This window comes from Acanthisitta chloris, unplaced genomic scaffold, assembly GCF_000695815.1.
Source record: "Acanthisitta chloris isolate BGI_N310 unplaced genomic scaffold, ASM69581v1 scaffold36994, whole genome shotgun sequence".
Classification (NCBI taxonomy): Eukaryota; Metazoa; Chordata; class Aves; order Passeriformes; family Acanthisittidae; genus Acanthisitta; species Acanthisitta chloris.
In genome coordinates, this window is record NW_008669367.1 from 12,294 (window position 1) to 31,791 (window position 19,498).

Below are 19,498 nucleotides of genomic sequence, written 5' to 3' on the forward strand. Positions count from 1 at the left end.
AGATGTAGCCACCCTGAAAGGTCTGGACTTATCCACCAATTCAGGCTGTTACGCAGGAAGACAAAAGCAGAAATACTTAATTTAAACAAAACACAGCAACTTGCTCAAGGTCCTACTGCTTGAAAGTGTTTTGATAGTCCTGGTTACTGTAGCTGTTTAAATTCCTTGTTCCGTCCTAAACAGCTGTGTGTTTAAAATGTGTTTAAAGTTTAACTCTTTGGGATTTGCCATCAGAATATCAGCTGCAAGCAAGGAAAAAAATCCTATAGCTAGCCTGCAAAACAGTTGCATATAGAATCAGCAAAAATTGATTTTTTTCCCTTCTCTCCCTGCAGTTCCCCTGTTGGCAAAAGGAATTTCATTAACAAAAGCAGCACTATTACCTTTTCAGAAGAGATAAACAACTTAAGTTAATCAAGTTAAACAACTAGGCCAAGATTGTCTGAAGGGAAAAAAGCAAGTTGGCTTTTTTGCAAATTAGTTCCTAATGCAAATAAACCCTTATTCAAGGTACTTTTATGCATCACTTCTGACACCACCAAAAATTTTGAGCTTATTCATGGAGCAGGTGGTATTGGCTCTGCTTTGAAAAAGAGCAAAATAAATCCTACACAATTCCTTGCTGAATGTAAAACACAACTGCTGAGTCAATAAATTGGTCTAGTCTAGGGATATCTGCATTTCATTACCAAAGAAGGAAATGTTGGAGGAAACAGGCAAAGCCACCCTTCTGGCAGAATAGATAGTTTAGTCACTACTCAGGGTTCAATCCTGTAAGACTCTAGATTCTTTTCAGCGTCTCACAATTTTTAACGCCCTCCATTTCTATGGAAATGGGAGATGTTTGCATTGAGTATTACTTCAGCTTTATTTAAAAATAAACACTAAGAATATACAGGAGAAAACTAAACTCCTCTGTAAAATGAAAAAATCAAGGAGAAAAGGTACAAAGCTATGAATGGAAGAAATAAATAGAGATTATTGGTTTTCCCACGATTTTGTCACAGAACAGTATTTGTTCAGTATTTCAACTCTAAAGCAGCATAAATAAACCCGTGTTGGTGCAAACAAAGATTATTGCAATCCAGTAATAGTAATGTGCATTTCAGAGACTAGAAAGGCCAACTAAACAGATTACAAAAAAGCCTAAAACTCTGGCTCCATACCTCATTCATTCTCCACAGTCTCTAGACAGATTGTGGTACTTCAGTGTATAAACAACTCTAGTTAGAATAATAAATGCAAAATAAACTCCAACATCAACAACAGCATGTACTACACAGATAAAAATTCAAGGCTGTGCATCCCCAAACATGTTACTTTGCTCCAGAAAAGCACAAGGAAAAAAATCTTCCCTCAACCACCAGGCACAAAATGCATGCAACAGTAACCTCAACTATAATTAAACAGGTCCTTTGTCTCCCTCCCAGAAAATAATGAGTCAACTGTTAGATATATATGCAAATACAGGACAAGGTCTGTCATAGGTGGCCATTAGCAAACCAGTTCCTGCTGCTTTATCACACTGCAATTTTCATTTCAAATGCTTTGTCATAACTGTTTGGTTAATGCCCAGTGCTACAATTCCAAGTTATCAGTGTACCTTAATTCAAAACCAAAATACAATTAAGAAGTTCTCAACACAGAGCAGAACGTTACTTTGATTATATTAGTCCACACAACATATTTATGTGTTAAGCACAATGACTGATATTTTCCATTTAGAAATATTACTAATATACCAACTGTTTTCTTAAATAAATCCTTTATTGGTCTGCCTCCTTAGCAAGAGGAGTAAGAATTTTCCAATCCTATATTGCCAACTTTTTGCAACAGGCTTTTGTTTAACCACAAAAATGTCTAAATTTGTTATGTAAAATAGAACTGTATTTGTATTTCATAAAATACAGGAAAGCTTAAATCCAAAAATAAAACTGCATTCAACAAGTGCACATACAAAAGTGCAGTTTTAGGCCTAGATCTAAAGAACATGAACCATCTGAACTGGAGGAAGGCTGCTGGTAAAACACGATGGAATGGACAAAATGCCTGATTCAACAAAGCTTTCTAGGCATGCAGAAAGCTTGTTCCTGCATGACTGGACCCTTTATTTGTCACTACAGAGACTAGAAACATAAATTAACACAAAAGCATTCAGAAAGAATGTGCTGTAAAATCTCGGCCTAACCCTAATCAGACTCAGACAGTCTTAATGCAGTTCAGCTTGCAATTACCATTCTCTTAGTGACAGCCAATTCTACACACAGCTAGACAGAGCTATTAAGATCCCTTTAAAACTTTGTGTGTATACAGGAGTGCAGTGTCACAGCTGGCACACGAATAAGGAGTCACACAGCACACAGCCTGCACACAGCACAAAACCCCAGACATGCTATTTTGGGTTTAGTACGAGGTAGAGGTGGAGGGTGTGGAAGAAAGCTTACCTTCTAAAGGTGAGGAAAGGGTAAGAAACAGGACAACAAAAACAAAGATGCATACAGTGGTCATAATAAGGAAGTGATAGTGACAAAATCACTCAAGAGGCAAAGTAAGGGTCAAGTGCCAAACAACACAGGCCAAAGTGATTTTAATCTCTAGATTACATCAATGTTAGATTTTCTGCCAGACTTTATTTGCTAACCAATCTGTCTTCAGGTCTCAGTATTTTATTTAATGATATTTACAGTTACTTGTTGCTCACAGCACTAACCCCTGAAAAAATCCCTTCAGTAACTTACTTCCAAGTACTCAAAAAAAAAAAATTTGGCAAGAATTTATTTCAGTTACATAGCTGCATTTATTTGTAAGCTCACAACACTTTCCTGATTCTGTCTGTCAGACCTGTTTTACAGTCTTCTAGACATCTTTTATCTGCAGTGAGTATCACTTCAGAGCAGCACTTAACTCCAAGTAAGTGGTTTCAGCCACTCACACAGCTTAACACTGAGTTATACGGAACCAATCCTGTCCACATTCCAGCACTGCAGACTTACCCAGAAAGGCTGTTCAGTCTAACACATTTCTTTGAGACAAGACACTAAAAATTTACCCTCATTTCCAGAATAAAAATGGGGCAAGGGGAAAAGGAGAAAGTGATCAAGGAGGAATTCCCAAAAATTGACTAAAATGTCCCAATTCCAGGCCTCCTGCATAAGGAATATGACAGCAGCCTATCTTTTCTAGTTGCATCTAGAAGAAAAAGCTCAGTTAATCTCATTTATGAATGCCCACCTACAAGACCAGCTTAACATATAGAACAATAGCTTTTATACCTAACTTTCCTCTGCCAAATATGATTATGTAGGGTAACTACATATAGAGAAAAAATCCTTCACTAAGAGGAATACACTATAGTCCAGGATTTCCTAATGATGCCAAAACTAAACTGTGAACAAATCTGTCTTCTGTTTGACCACTGAGTTGCAGTAAACCACTGAGCCACCTTCAAAATGCCACACTACTTTAACTTCACTTATTGAAAGCTAATTTTGAAAGACACATTAATCTCTGAAGATATTCTTCAACCTTCAAGACATTAAATGATGTGATTACATAGTGTTACAAAGCCGATGCACAAACACGTATTTCAACAGTCCCAAAAGCAAATGTTTATAAGGGTAAAACACAGTAGATAAAAATTAGACTCCTCTGTACAAATGTAGGTGTGAATCGTACCTTGCTTGCCCAGGCATCTTCATCCCAGGAAGTGAGTTGCAATACACGAATTATTTCATTTATCTCAGCACTCATTTTCTCTACTGTGAAATTGCGATTTTTCAAGGCCTCTTCTATTCCCTGGCTTTTAGAATTTTTTGTGGTTACAAAAATCTTCATAGCTGTGAAAATACCATGGATTAGAAGAAGGTACATACAAAATCCAATCAATAGTCAAGATAACCTCCTATCATATTTATATGGTACATTTTCTTTTCGCATGGCCCATTGTATCTCAAAGAGACTGTAGTTTTAATACAAGCAGGACAGTTATTCCCAATGATTAAAGAATTAATAATTACAATGATTACAGAAGCAATGTCAAGGTTATTTTTAATAAACATGAGACATTGGCACTCCAGTTCAAAACAGTAATTCAGAGTGATATTAAAAAACAAAGCCAAAAATACCTGAAATAAGTACTGGCAATAGCTCCTTCACGGTATTCATGGAGTTTACCAGCATAACCCTATGTTCCTGATGAGTTAATTCCTGTTGTCTCTCATCAATCATTTTGGCCATCTTTGTCATTCCTAAAGATTAAAGTAATTGAATATTGCAACAGTTGAGCTTTCTGAATAAGAACAAAGCATAATGAGTTATGAAAACTATACTGAAGTTTAAAACTTAACTTCTATATTAGCAGCTTCTATATTACTTAAAATACATTGCAGATAGCTCAGGAAAGTCACCAATTCAAAACCTAGCCACCACGTCAAGTAGAACAGATTGCTAAAAATTCTTTATTTAAAATCCCAGCAATAAAATAGGGAAATACTTGAAATCACCGGGGTTTAGGACATGAAGTCACTTCATGAACTCTGAAAGCTAATTTATGGGGGTTTTTTCTCCTTTTCTGTTAAGACTTGATCCAAGACTTAAGCGTATAGCAGAAAAAGGAAACATCAGGGTTTTGTTTGTTTGCCCTGAGGTTCTACCAGAGGTCAAGAAGTGTATTTATTTGTACTTCAAATCTGCTAGAAATATTTCAGTGCCCTAGAAGCATGAAAAAAATATTATTCTAGAGTACATCTATTTTCAATAGGTAAGACTTGTGAGGCCCATCACACAGTACATATGGAAACTTCAGACACAGCTTCATAAAAATTTAAGATTATTTTAAGATTATTTCAATTGGTCCTGCTCTCCCCCCTACAAGTAAGAAAACTGGAAGGAAGCTGTATATTCTTTGGCTGAAATACCTCTCTGCTGGTTAGCATCTTAGGCATCTTTATACAACAAGGCCACTTTGGGCACAACACTGCAAAATAGAAGAATCCCCACACTGACAGCATAGAGAGGTGAGCTGTGCAGAACCACCTTCCCTTTCAAATTACAAAAGCCAAAATTGGTATTCATGTTCTCCTTTCTACTTCCAACATTAAACCTATAAGCAACTTTTTTATTTTAATTGTATGTGCTTATATTCCTGTTATTTATGTAGTGCTCACATTTATGGTTACATTCAGATTAATATAGCTAAAGGGAACAAGGACTATAGACATAAAGAGTTTTGTGGGCATGGGCTGCAAGCACTGAGCATCATTCAGCTCAGGAAAAGACAGAGCTCCTATAGCATGCCAGAAGCACGAGGTTCACTGTTCATTCAGAATAGCATGAATTAAGAGAAGATTATTTGCAATAAAGGTAACAAGCCTACATCTCACTCTAAGAAATTAAGACACTTGCCCAAGACCTATTCCCTCTATCATACACATGTAACATCAAATTATGTCAGTGAGGTTCAATGAAAAGTCCCACATGCTTGTCACTGGGCTCAACAGAGCAAACTGAAGTTTGAGGGAACTTGCACTTTCAAGACATGGAAGACAACAGCCACAGGGAAACTAAAAGCCCTTTCTGCTTTATCTTTTCCTGTCCAAAATGAGCCAAGAACTATTGACTTGAAGGTAATTTCTCATGGCAATTAAGAGTTTAGAGAACACTATCTCCATATGGAACTTTAATCTTTTTCACATCTAGAAACAGGGTCAAGTATACACATGTTAAATAAAACCAGGATAATGTACAAACATGCTCTGTGACATGACAGCTCTTAGTCATTTAATTTATGACCTAGCTACATTACACATTTATTCTTACTTATATGCATAAAGCACTAACTAGATTCCAGCTGTGTTTATAGAAGCATTCTTTAGTTCACTAGAACTTTAATTCCCACATCTTCCTACACTACCACCACCACATCTAGATTTTATAGAATGCTTTTGTTAAATATCTAAAATCCTTCATGCTTGCTGAAACTACAGCATTTGGAATAGCAGATGAGGTAGATTAATGGTAGGTTTCCTCTTTAGCAATAGAGAGATACAGACAGCAGTTCTTCACTTACCAATCACTTCCACCAGTGAAAGTGTGAGTAAACACAGTGAAGAAACAAGTAGTAAAGGAGCATCAAATAATGAACAAAGAATTTCTGTAACAGCTGGGCTTTTGTTTTATACTGCAAGACAACTCCTGCAACCTTATTAAGATGCTAATATATGACATGTATCTTAGACTACTCCAAGAAATTCCTACTAGGCCTAACTATCTCAGTTAGTACAGATGTTTTATCAGCTTAATGGATTTTATATCTGTGAAGGCTTAGTTACACAGCTTTTTCAATTTTTTTCTTAAACCCTTACTAATGCATTCTTAAAAACTCTTTCCAACAGACACTTCCAAAGTAACTGCTTTATCATTGTCCAAACACTCAAAACTGGGGTGAGGAAGGTGCTGGGGAGAAAACAAGGTAAGAGAAAAGACTATATACTTAGAATATTTATGAAAGGCCATAGCAAATCAAACCTGGCCCTAGATTTTTGGTGTATGTCACCAAATCCTCCATTGTCTCTACCACTTCCGCCACAGTCAGATATTCCAATATTCCTTTGCAGACACGGATGATTTTACGGACCTAAAAGAGGAACATTCCGTTACTTGTTAGGTGAAGCTAAGTTACACTTGAATTAGAAATGCAAGGCTGTTATTAGAACAGAATAGGTGTAACATTTGCTAATATGATGAAAGGTCCAGGATACTGAATAAGTTATCCAAAATCACATTTCTTGATGCTGTATTGACAAGAGAATATTTAATCAGCTTTCCACTAGTCAGAAATGCAAAATCCTACATTCAGTGTTTTCCCTTTGTACAATAAATGAAGGACAGCATTGAGAAAATAGTCTATAAGGAACTGCATTTAGGTATGCTGCTATGCTTGAAATTTTTCATTGCAATTTAATCAATAAAAATGTTGAAGTTCATCACAAAGCAGAACTGCATAGAAAGCAGACTTCCAGCTTTCAGAGGAAGTATCATTTACCATGCAGCTTTACATATGGATAAAGCATTATCCAGCATTCCAGCAGGAAACAGAGATCCAACATCCTAAGCTTTCCAGAAAAATCTGTGAAGACTGTACTCCATTTACCTCTGGACCTCTGCCTCAGCTTAACTTATTCAGTTTCCACTTGGTTCCAAAACAGAGTTCTCTGTCACTTAATCTTCTAACCTCCTGAAGCACATTACTTCTGACAACATCACATGAAGTTCTCATTGAAGAATAAGTTAATTAACACATAATTCCTATCAACTACATGCAGTGTTCAGTTCCTAGAACAGATCAAAGTTTACCCTGAAGCTCATTTCAGTTTGTCCCAATGTAAGTTTATATCAAAACATACTAGGACAAAGACATGCCAATTTTTGTACTTGTGAAAAGTCAATCTTTCCTGACTAATGTCTTTCTTTTGGTTAACATGCAGTTGCCAGACTAGTTCAATGAAGCATTAACTTCACAGAAGTCAACTCATTTCCTAAACACTGGAAGCAGGCAGATTAAAAACTATTAACTTCCTTGAAATTCTGTCCTGCAACACTTCTATTAAAAACCACTTAAAATAATGAGAATCACAACTGCCATAGAGAACTCCCATAGCATTCTCATTTCAGAGGAACATGCTAACAGTATCATGAGCTGATTAAATGAGAAAAGGATGCCATGTTAGACTCCTTGGAACAGCAGCAATAGTAACACAATTCCATAGGTTAACAGATTGTTTCAAAATTAGGATTAACATCAGCATTTCTAACAGTATGAGCTTCATTCATTTCTCCACTGCAGCATGATATTTCCTATTTAGAAAAGGGCAAGTCTCCACAACCCCAGAAAGGGCATCAAAACCAAGATTTGTAACAAAGAAACATTTTCTAGCATAAGACACTTGTTTAAGTTTCCTTGCAATTATGTCCATTTGAGGATGGACAAACAGCATTTCTGAGCCACTTTTTGCCTTGTGCAGCAGCCAAAATGTAGCAACTCTTAGATGTATCAGAACACATCTTCTGCCTGACCAGTCAGACAGTCCAAATTTGTATTACCTCCTCCGCCCCAAGGCCAATTAAATTGCCACAGCTAATGAGTCAGGAAGTGGCCTAGGGCTATTCACTGAAGGGATACAGAAAATACAAGGACCAGTAATGGGTATGGTGAAGGGAATACAGAAAAGTGCCAGGAAGATACAAGACAGTTGATGGGATCTGACCTTTTGGAGCAATAATCACAGGCAACGCCTAAACATTATGTCATGCAAAGACACTTTTAACAAAACAGAGCAACAAGTCTAAGCTCCTTCTGACAGAAAAGAATGCAAAATATGCTTCCAATCAAGCTAAATTATCAAAAACACATTAATCTACCGAATAGCTTAGATCAGCTAATTCAGTTGGAGGGTGTTAATTAATATTGCTATTGTGCAGACACCTATACCAGTCATGTTGGGATTCCTACCTCTGCTTCATCGAATGTCAGAAGCAAGTCTGATGTTCCAGAGAGGATACCTCTTGATCCATCAATTAGGTAGTCACGAGCTGGTACTGAGTATGGATCTGCCTGCAGCATCTGGGCTGCCCGAACAAGTTTGGTGCAGGCATTCTCCACTCTGTGGAAAACCATCAGACAAAACGTGCTGATTAGTTTCTGTCTATATGACAACAGACTTGAGAAAACGTTGGATTTATTTTTAATGTTACTACCTGAAACACTGCAAGCAAACTGACCATTCTAAGCCTTTACAGTTTAAAAAGCAAGAGTATTTATTGCCTTTACTTTAGCAAGAAAGTAACCAGCAACCATACAACACCGTTTGTCAGAAGCCACAATCTTCTCATGTAGAGAATGTCTGAAGTGCCCCTTGTACAGCAGTCAATACAGTGGCATTAAGAAGAGTTCCCAACATGGCAAAATACTTCACATTCTTATGACAAGGGCAGGGAACAAAGTAATTATTCTATAAGACTTCATGATCAAAGTAATTGCTAACTTTTATCAACCTTCTAAATGCATTGGCACTCAAGCAGCAATCGTTGTTAATAAGTATTAAATGATAGCTACACATTAAGACAAAACAACATAGTATTAAGAACACCAAGACATTGTGCCCTGCGTGTTGAAGCTGTAGGCCAGCTCTTCAGAATGTAACACTCAGGACAGAAATAGCATTTTAAATAACCACAAAATTTAGTCATAAAGTACAATCTTCAAATGCACCCTGCAAATCCAGACTTAAAAAAAGGAAGGAGGTTTTGCAAGATATTACAGTACGTAACTACAGTAACACAGAAGGTACTAAAATAAGAAAATGTTCTCTGAAATTGGTTCCCATCAAGCCATCTAACACAATTTTAAAATATCAAAAACTAGAAGACTGAAAACATTTTGGTTTTGTTCTCTTGTTGCAGTTACTTCATGACATTTTAGCAAAATACAAAATTCAGACTTCACTTTCATGTTAGCTATGCTACTCCTGACTGTAGTTACTGACTACACTGACTGTAACTTTCCTCCATTCTCTCCCATTTCCTCTAAGTGTAGTGTAACACAAGCTCTGGGCATGTGAGTGCCATGTGCTCACTCAAGTTACGTGAGGTTCCAACAAACATCAAACCCTTTTATTACAGCAATGTTACCACCACTTTTTCATGCTTGTCACATAGCCCATTTTCTACTGACCACTTGGATACTCTCTTTTATCATACTTGAAGTACTTTTGGAAAGTTACAGTCATTCTATTTTTCCCCTATGTTCTTTGCTAGCACAAATATTAGAATTTAATGGTTACATCTAGATGTAACTAGTAGAAATGAGACACTCATTACAGGAAAACATACTTTTTTCCAGAAAGTAAAGTTTTCAGCTAATAGCTCCCTAGAGTAGATCAAATTGGACCAGCTACATTATCATAACCTGCTCTTTGGTGAGACATCTGCTCAGCATATCAGATAGCTCTAACTCAAAACTGAGTACAAAAATGCAGAAGGACTTCAAGGCAGAAAATGGGAATGCTCTGCTCATTACTATGCAATGCACTTAGTTGTATTATCAAAGTCAACTGACTTCACCAAATTGAATTTCCGTGCTTGCTTCTCACATTTATTCTTCTCAACTCTGCCAAGAAAGGGATTAAACAGATCACCTATTCATCCAGCTCGGAGCTATAAAGCTCAGAAATAATTTCCTACAGGGTAATTTCATGGTCATCTGTTTAATACTAATAATTATCTCAAGGCTAGCTTTCTCAGTTGTAAAGAAAAGAATTAACATAAAGCTGTCTTACATTAGAAGTCACCATAACTACAAAAAAAAAAGTTTCTAAAGATTTTAATTTCTCCTTTAGAGCTTTTAGGGTTGAAAGGTAAACTTGCATTTTAGTAGTACAATGCCTATTTTGTATAAACTTCTCAATGCTTTTGAAATACTTCAGGAGTGTGAACCATGTACAGAGAAATCAGACACCCTCCACTCCTGCAAAGCATACACACTGGGAAACAAAAGACTAGAATTTGGGAAAAAAGGTATTCCATTACTTTCATTAAAAGCAAATAAAACAAAACAATACAAAGAAACAAAAACCACTAAAAATATTCTGTGCAACCACTTATTCTATCACAAGAATCAAGCACATTCAGTTTTGAATAGAAATTCATTACTACAGTGAGAGTTCTAATCTCTGTATTATATTGCAACCTAAAAAAAACCCACAACAACCCACAGCTTGATAAAAATAAGTATAATTTTGAGGCATGGCTACAATAAAAGTACATTAACACCAGCCAGATTCTTTGTGGAGAAGAATGGTCATGATATATCTAGCCATACTACTTTTGGTAGTCAATCAGCTTCATCCCTGTTAGGCATATTCCTTATGAAATGTGAGGAAAAAAAATGTAGTTTATGCTAAACTACCATTTTGGTTTTCAGGATTAACCTCTGCTTTTGCCAGAGATCATTTTCCATTTTACTCGCTACAGTTTAGATTACTTGCAGTTCTAGAAATATAAATTAAAAAGCAAATATTTGACATTAATGGTAACTGTTATTAGTTAACAACTTGTCTATCAAAACAATGTTAATATAGAATATCATTACTGCTTGACTGGTTAAATGAGTTTGTGTGTGCAAGTTAAAACTCAAATTTCTATTCTTGGTGTAAACAAAGAGGTGTTACTCTATCCTTTGCCTAGAGATTCCTGTTCTGTCCTTCTTTATGAGTATAACAAGTAATATGACCACATTGCAAAACATCTGATGTAAATTATATGCATTACTCATACTCCCTGGTGATTAAGACAATTAAGATAAAGAACACAGCATTTTTAAACTCTAAGTCAACACTTCCAATGTGGTTTGTGTCAGTAGCAAGCAAAGGGAAGCAGGATAGCTCCTCGGCAGTCAGCAAGTTATTTTGCTGCACAAACACACTCCTACTGAAAAGCCTTACAGATTTCCATCATATGTATTCATTATGAACCCTCAACACCAACCTCAGGCCTTTCAAAAGAATAAACAAATCTTCTCCCTGATCCTTCAAGACTGATTTCCTCAAGACTGGTGATCCTTTAGAGTGGAGGAAATATGGACAGGGTGGTAGCTCACGTGTACTTCTTACCCATCATCCATGTGCCAGTACAAGTTCTGCTGGAGCACTCCCTTAAAAAGGAATGCCAACTCCTGAACTAACGCTTTGGAAACAAAACCCCTCCTTCTCAGGAGAACAAAACAAAAAAAACAACCCTTATCTGTTTCACTTTCTGCATCTAAATCCTGTCCTTTAATGCAGAAAAAGGTAAGACTTCCTTGGCAGTTCACCTGTGACTATCACTTGTCCTCACAACAAAGACATCAGTGACAATACACTCCCATAGTGTTAAGAAGGAACTGTTAACATGTACTAGTTCATTTTGATATAAACTCCAGATTAACAAATAACCCACAAATTAAATAGGCTATTATTCATAAAGGCCTTTATTTATTCTTTCTCTCAAAGAACATTCCTAACTCCTGTTACTGCATCTAGGATAGTAAGTACTATGTGAAGTAGGTTACATTACTATGACAGATGGCTTTGTTTCCTGGTTTTCATTATATTGCAGTTCGAGCAGTCATGAATTACTGCAGAAAAAGTTCTTGCAGAAAGCATAAAGTGGTACTATTCAGCAGTGCCTGTATCACATTTCTACAGTAATTTAATTATTGAAGTCTTCACAATCTGCTAAGTGTTGATCAAAGGCTGAATACAATATAGCAATTAAGAAAATATCTTTTCCTTAATCCCTTACTTGTCTAGGTGAACAAGAAGCTGGAAGTTAACTAAAAACTACACATCCTAGAAAATGAGCACAATGAAAATTACATGTTTGTACGCAATTTATCAAGAAAGAAGAAAAAAAGCTTTGATCTTATTTTGTTATGTAAACACCCCCTCTAAAAACTCTTAAAGAAAAAAATCAAACCCCTCTACACTCAATAAGGATCGCACACCAGGAACACAGCATGATAAATACTGTAGCAGATTGTATCAAAGGTCCATTTAGCTCAGTATCCTTGTCTCCACAAGTAGCTACAAGTAAATGCCTAAGAAAGGTTAAGAACAGGATAAGCATTTATCATACTTCCTCTGGGCACTCTCCCATCCTCCAACGCTTTTCAGGTCTTGGGACTTCCTGCAGTTTGTCTATTTGATAACCCACAATGGATTTCTCTAAGTACCTATCTATTAACCTCCAAACCCATACAAAGAATTTTAACAGTACACAACTAGCTGTACAAAAAAAAATCTCTCCCTACTGTTGGTTTATAAACTACTAGCTTAAAGCCATTCCCCCATCAAGTTCTTGCACAGGAAAAAAGTGCACATTTCCATCTTCTCCATGCAACTCATACTTCCTTAGATCTTTGTGAGGGCCTCAATCCCCTCTGTCACTTTTCCCAGGCTGAAAACTTCCAGCCTACTTCGCCTTTCACAGTAGTAATTCCATGCCTTTGTTCTCCAAGCCCTTCTGAGAGCTTTTTCCAGCACCACTACAGCCTTTCTCAAATTGTGAGAAACCAGCATATGCAGTATTCAAGGTGTGGGAGAAAAATATACAGTGACATTTTGGTCTCTTGTTCTTTGATCATAAGCCTAATGTTTTATTTACTTTTTGAACATTATGAGCATATAATGGATGCTCTCACCAATGCATCACAGCTCCAAGACCTTGGTCACTATTGGTAATGGTCAGTTCAGCAAGTCATCCTATCTGACACTAGACCTGCTGCTCTCCCATGTGTGCAGCACTTCAGATCTTTCAATACAATTTAGTTCACACTTAATATCAAGTCACTCAAATTAATAAGGTCTTGCTGGAATTTCTCAGTCGTCCATTAACCTCACTACCCTGTGTAAGACTTTGGGTCATAGGCAAATACTTTTGTCTCATGGCTCATCCTGATTTTGTTAACATGGTGAAAAGTACAATCTCAACAAAGAGCTCTACAGCCTTAGTGATTTCTTCCTGCCATTGTCAGGGTTAACCACTTTCAATTCTCTCTTTTTCATTCAAGAATTTTTCTTACTACCCTGTGGCTGCTTCATTTTCTTAAAAGCCTCTAGACTCTGCCAAAAAGTTGAAAAATCAGTGTATACTGTATTACCTGGATTACCCTTTCCCTGTTTGTGATATTTCTAAGAATATCAACAGATTTATAAGGCAGAATTTCCCTCCACAGAAACACTGACAATTCACCCAAAGCACGTCATATATGTTTGGCATCTATTAATTCTCTTCTCTAATACAGAATTTCTAGTCATTTGCTCCAAAGGCATGTCAGACCTATAGACCTCCTGTTCCCCAGATTCCCCTAGAAAATTTCCCAGGCAGTGGCAGCACTTTGACTGACGTATCAGTGACATCAAGTGCCAGACTACTTCACTAATAATTCAGCTATGTCATTCTTGAACTCGCATGCTAATACCACCTTGTCCTAGCCATCATTGGAATTATTCACGTTTTCAACCTACAACACAGCAAACGACATCCTTTTGCACTGCCTACCATAAATTTTCTCTTTAGACATCAACTCTCTTCTCCATTTTATTATTCTCTTCATTGCCTCGATGCTTTCTTGTTATGACTGTCTGCCTGTTTGGTGGTTGGAAATGCAGCAGAATATTCAGGCATTCTGTATACATTGGACAACACTAACAAAGAGTTTCAGTAGCTTGTATGGCAAAGTCTCTTCAGCAGAAGTCTGTCAGGTGGCAATAAGCAGCTTGGCAATTCCACAACAAGATGCAACGTTTCATTTTTAAGACTTAAGGCAACAGAAGGAGAAAGTCCTTGACACCTAGTCATAGAATTAACAGTGCCTGCTGTAAGTAGACTTACAGTCTACCGGACTGCCTGCAGTAAGTCACTGCTCTTCAAATGTTAGATTTCCAGCAGTTATATCATGCATCAGCTGCCTATACTGGCAAATTCACACTTCTCCATCAACCAGATAGAAAAGATTGAGAACAACACATTATCTCTGACACTGTTAGGTAAACCTACAATGGCACACAGGTAGGTACCACTGTTACTCTGATTTATTTTTCTATTATTACTATTTTTAAAGGAAGAAATACCTTATATATGTGCCTGCCTATACAGAAGGTAACAGGACAAGTGCCAAAAAGGCCATTCCTGACAACAGTCAGCCTCAAGACCCCTAAGAACTTTTCAAATATAAGAGTATTTTCTAATCTGTATAGCAGAAATGAGTAACACTGATCTGTCACTGGAACAGGTTTCCTGTACCTACAATACAAGATTTACAATAAAAGGAGTTTACTTGATAAACGCTGGTGGCATATCCCTTTTCAAGATCTGGTCTTCTGTTGTCTGCACAGTCTCTTTTCCAACCTGCAGGAGAAAGAAGTCATACTTAAGAATCAAAATTTCAATGTAAAGGCCAGATGAAAGCAAATAGCAAAATAGCAACAACAAAAAAAATGCTTTGCACTAATAATAATTACTTTGCTAGGTTCTTGTTGCTGTGACTACGTTGAGACCAGTATATACTGTGGTTAGCCTAATGTTAGAAATAGTAAGTTGTTTCCTGCCAACATCTCTGCTAAATTAAATGGGGACAGACACACATTTTCCCTCTTCCCGCTCTCCATAGAAACAATGCTATTTTTTCCTGCACTTAGTTGTAAAAACTTAATCACTAAACTCTTGATGGCTTCCCTTCCTCCTAATCCCCACAAGTCAGAAATCAAGTTCAAAGTTAAAAAAAATTACCCCCATTTTGCTATTCATCTTAGTCTATTAGAAAAATGTAGTTAATTACCGAGAATACAGCCCACATTCACACCATCCTTTAGGCAAAAATAATTATGCAGAAGCTAATAAAGAATGATAGAGTAAGATCTGGAGTTTTCTATAGACTAGCTCTTGTGTTATACAATAGAAGTCTTTATAATTGGTAGCTGACTCTCTGAACTGTGAGATCACCAACTTGACAAAATATTTCCAGCTCCTTTGTTCGCTGTATTTTCCAGCTGAATAAGCTATTCAGAGAGGCATCACAAAGCAGAAGGTCTTTAACCCAGACACTATTTTGTGTTAAGAGCTGCCAGACCTGCTCAAGCTAGACAAGATAGCCCTGAAAATCCCTGATCAGCTGGTGTTTAAAGATTCACTGGTTTTTGACAGAAGATGTAGTGTGTCAGTATGCACAGCACTTGCCAATTCTAATGCTGTACAGCCTTCCAGAAGCACCATTTCCTTGCAAATATTTGCTGCTTGCCAAAAACTGTGTCTTCCTAGTCTAGTCCTTTCCAGAAGTGCATTGGCCCTGGTATTCTATTTACTTTAAACAGATGCAGCCTGGCCTATTTTATTTTTTTATCTATTAGTACTACGCTCACAAGTGATCACATAGATACTTAGAAGCAATGAAAGAAAAAGCAAAAAGGAAGTTAAAGGTCTTGAATTTTACAGCAGGCTTGTCTCTTGTGTTCATTGTAGGCTCACCAACAGTCATGCTCCCTCCTAGTGCATAGCAGTGCAGTGCTGCTTTGATCCTAAACTTCATGTCTTAATGATTCTAAATGCGTCTCATGCCCCATTTCTTGGGACAGGGTTACACGACCCACCAGACAGCAGCCTGCTTCGTTCTAATCATTTCCATTGCACTCATGAAACACATTCTTTATGCTTCCCACAAGTTTGTATGCACACATGCATGATAAAGATGACACAGAAAATGGAATTATTTGCATTAACTTTAGATTACACATCATTCAGACAAAAAGCTAGCTCCAGGTAAAAACCAAGAGCAGTATTGATTTCCAAGGACCATGTCTTCAAGACTTATTTTTCCTGCAGCTATATCAATCTGCAAATCTACCCTCTCCACAATCCAATACCAAGGAGATCAAGATTACTTTTTTCCTTGCAGATGTACATATCTACACATTCCTTATTTCAGACTCATAGAAAAAAACTAAGAGGATTCTTACTTGTGTTTAAGATATTCTTGCCTCCTAAAATAATCTTTCCATAACTAACTGTGAAGCAACAGACCCCATGATACAGAAGCTTCTGGAGCCATAGCAGTTGGAAAGCTGCCCAGCAGAGAAGGACCTGGGGATGCTGGTCAACAGCAGCTGAACATGAGCCAGCAGTGTGCCCAGCTGGCTAAGAAGGCCAATGGCATCCTGGCCTGTATAAGTGATAGTGTGGCCATCAGGACTAGGGAAGTGATTGTGCCTCTGTACTCAGAACTTCAAGTCCTGTGTCCACTTTTGGGCCTCTCACTAGTAGAAGGACATCGAGGTGCAGGAGCAAGTCCTGAGAAGGGCAACACCACTGGTGAAAGGTCTGGTATGAGGAGCAGCTGAGGGAGTTGAGGTTGTTGAACCTGGAGAAAAAGAGGCTCAGGAGTAACCTCACCACTGTCTACAACTACCTGAAATTTCTTTGTAGCCAGGTGGGGGGCCAGTGTCTTCTCCCAGGTAGCCAACAACAGGACAAGAGGGCATAGTCATAAGCTGCACCAGGGGAAGTTTAGGTTGGACATTAGGTAGCATTTCTTTACAGAAAGGGTGATTAGACATTGGAAAGGACAGCCCAGGGTGTTGGTAGAGTCACCATCCCTGGAAGCATTTAAAGAAAGACTGAACATGGCACTTAGGGTGGTGATAGGTCATAGGTTGGGACTAAATGATCTCAGAAGGTTTTCCAACCTTAATGTTTCTGTGATGCTGCTTTAACATAATGCTGAAATGGCCATTGCTCATGGTTCCAGAGAAACTGCCCTGGCTAACACAGCCAAGGGACCATAACTTCAACACTACCTTACAGAGTAAGGGAAGTGCTTATGGAAGACTTACCCAGACAGTTTCATAGTTATAGCTTCTACCCACTCACATTAATTTCCATACACTTTGGGAGATTAGTGACAAATCAGTTGAAAAAAGAGTGAGCTATTTTCCTGCTTGCTCCCTGCTCAAAAAACAGGGAACAAGAAGCAGACAAGCAGAGAAATTTAAAGGAAATGGGACACACAAGTCAGAGGGCGTATATGGCCACTGATAAATTCTTAGAATGCTTAGCCAAAGCAGCAGGAAGAGATTGAGATTTCCCCCTGCTCCTGGCTTTCAATCTTGCTTGTAGGTCTCATGCACTCTTACTTACTGCTGAATAGTAGAACATCAGTATGGTTTAAGCTTCCTAATAGGGAGTATTGTCTCCGTGGAAAAGTGAGAGGAAAAATTTTGAGCAGGCTGAGTTTTTGTCTTAGAACCAGTTTTGCAGCTTTTTGTCATGTCTGCTGCTATTGCAGGAAAGGCAAGATATGAGTACCCCACAAGGTCCTTTCTCTACCTTCTTTGCCTGCTGGATATAGCAAACAACAGCTGCTCAGTGAGAAGGGGAAATAGTTTCAGCTCCTGTAACTCTATAAGTTTGTTTAAACAAAGACACCACAAGCACCCAGTCAAATCTAATTCGTTTTACTTCTACACCTTTGAAAGTACAAACTGCATGTATCATATAGAATAAAACACACAGGTATTTAAGATGAGAGTCCAAAGTTTATTGTTTAAGGGTCATTTTATTTATTTTCAAACAAAGATTCTTCTGAATACCTATCTTAACAATATCACTTTGACAATTTGCCAAATGCTGGAAGTGAAATATTCCTCACAGCTTATATGATTTCCCCAGTTAAAAGGGAAGATGACCTTAGAAGAATTAGTTCTTGCAATGTTCCAGAAGCTAATTTAAAACATCTGTCATTTTAGCAAGGAGCCTAAAAGTATGTCCTCCTCATCATCCAATGAACACACAACAGCCCTGGCTATTACACTAGCAGAGCCCCAGGCTTCCCCCAAGAAATAAACTACAGTATGAGTTTGACAAATCCAAGAACTACACAAAGTGCAGTAGTCTGTACACTGTAAAAGCAACTTTACCATAAGACATCTCACATTAAAATAGAGTTGTTGGTTTATGCATTCTTCCATGTTTTTCAAGCATCCAAGAAGGATCATGACGCAATAGGGGTATTAAGTCGCTCATCAAAACTTTGCTACACACCAGTGCAGTTCCATCAAGTTCTGACAATTTCTTTAGATGTCTGTCCTGAAAAAAGAGACTCAAGTATTTGCTAAAACTGGACAGTGACAACAGTTTCTACACTGCATAGTCAAGTCTAGACTCCATCTCAAAATGGAGTTGACAGTCCTTTGCCCACACCCAGTGTTTGAAGAAAGCAAAACTGGTCTGGATTTCAAGAGTATGAACAACACATCAAGTACAGCTAGAAGCATATTTATGACTGCTCCTTGTTGGTATAGATGAGTACATTTCACTCCAGACTGAAAAAAAACACAACATGGGCCAAGAGCATTACCTCTTCATGAAAGAATTTTGAATTCATGTCGCACACTGAGGGATCTTACTCCCACACAACAATGCAAGGAAAATGATGACTCAAGTTAGTGGTATCCAGTTGTGAATCCCAGCCCTCCACACGAGGCTTGTCCATTGAAGGCCTAGAAGCAGGTCCTTCATTGCACACTTGTTTCAGAGACCGTTTATCTCAGTGGGTTCAGAAGTGGCAAGGGTTCAGTAACTACTTCACAATTGTTCAGTTTTCCCTTTGTGAAACCAGTCATTGAAGCCAGATTACATGGAAAGTTTTTGGGAAGGAGCTCTGGCAGCAAGAAAAGAGAAGCAAAACAGGACTTGGCTGTTTAGTTATTGTTGTCAGTCACAGTATTTTGACTGCAACCCACATTCTGTCTTTATTTACACTACCAAATAGATCCAGTTGTCGATATCTCAATCTATTTCACTGAGCTCTTTTAGAGATACAGCTCTTGGAATGAATATTTATCATCATATCCTGACCTTTAGCTACCATAATCCATGTGGTAAACATGGCAAAACACAATCCCATATTTTT

General features: G+C 37.7%; 1 protein-coding gene across 1 annotated transcript in view; it reads right to left on the reverse strand.

Annotated features, from left to right (window-relative positions):
• VCL (vinculin) overlaps positions 1-18,970 on the reverse strand; it is a gene marked incomplete at its 3' end in the record, with an annotated part of 30,694 nt that extends 11,724 nt beyond the window's left edge. Inside the window, exons 1-6 of the mRNA XM_009073285.1 lie at positions 18,944-18,970; positions 14,873-14,964; positions 8,510-8,660; positions 6,526-6,634; positions 4,125-4,247; positions 3,676-3,836 (exon numbers count right to left, since the gene is read on the reverse strand). Of these exons, the coding sequence (XP_009071533.1) occupies positions 3,676-3,836; positions 4,125-4,247; positions 6,526-6,634; positions 8,510-8,660; positions 14,873-14,964; positions 18,944-18,970 (663 nt within the window). The remainder of the gene's footprint in view (positions 1-3,675; positions 3,837-4,124; positions 4,248-6,525; positions 6,635-8,509; positions 8,661-14,872; positions 14,965-18,943) is intronic.
• Positions 18,971-19,498: the final 528 nt, after the last annotated feature.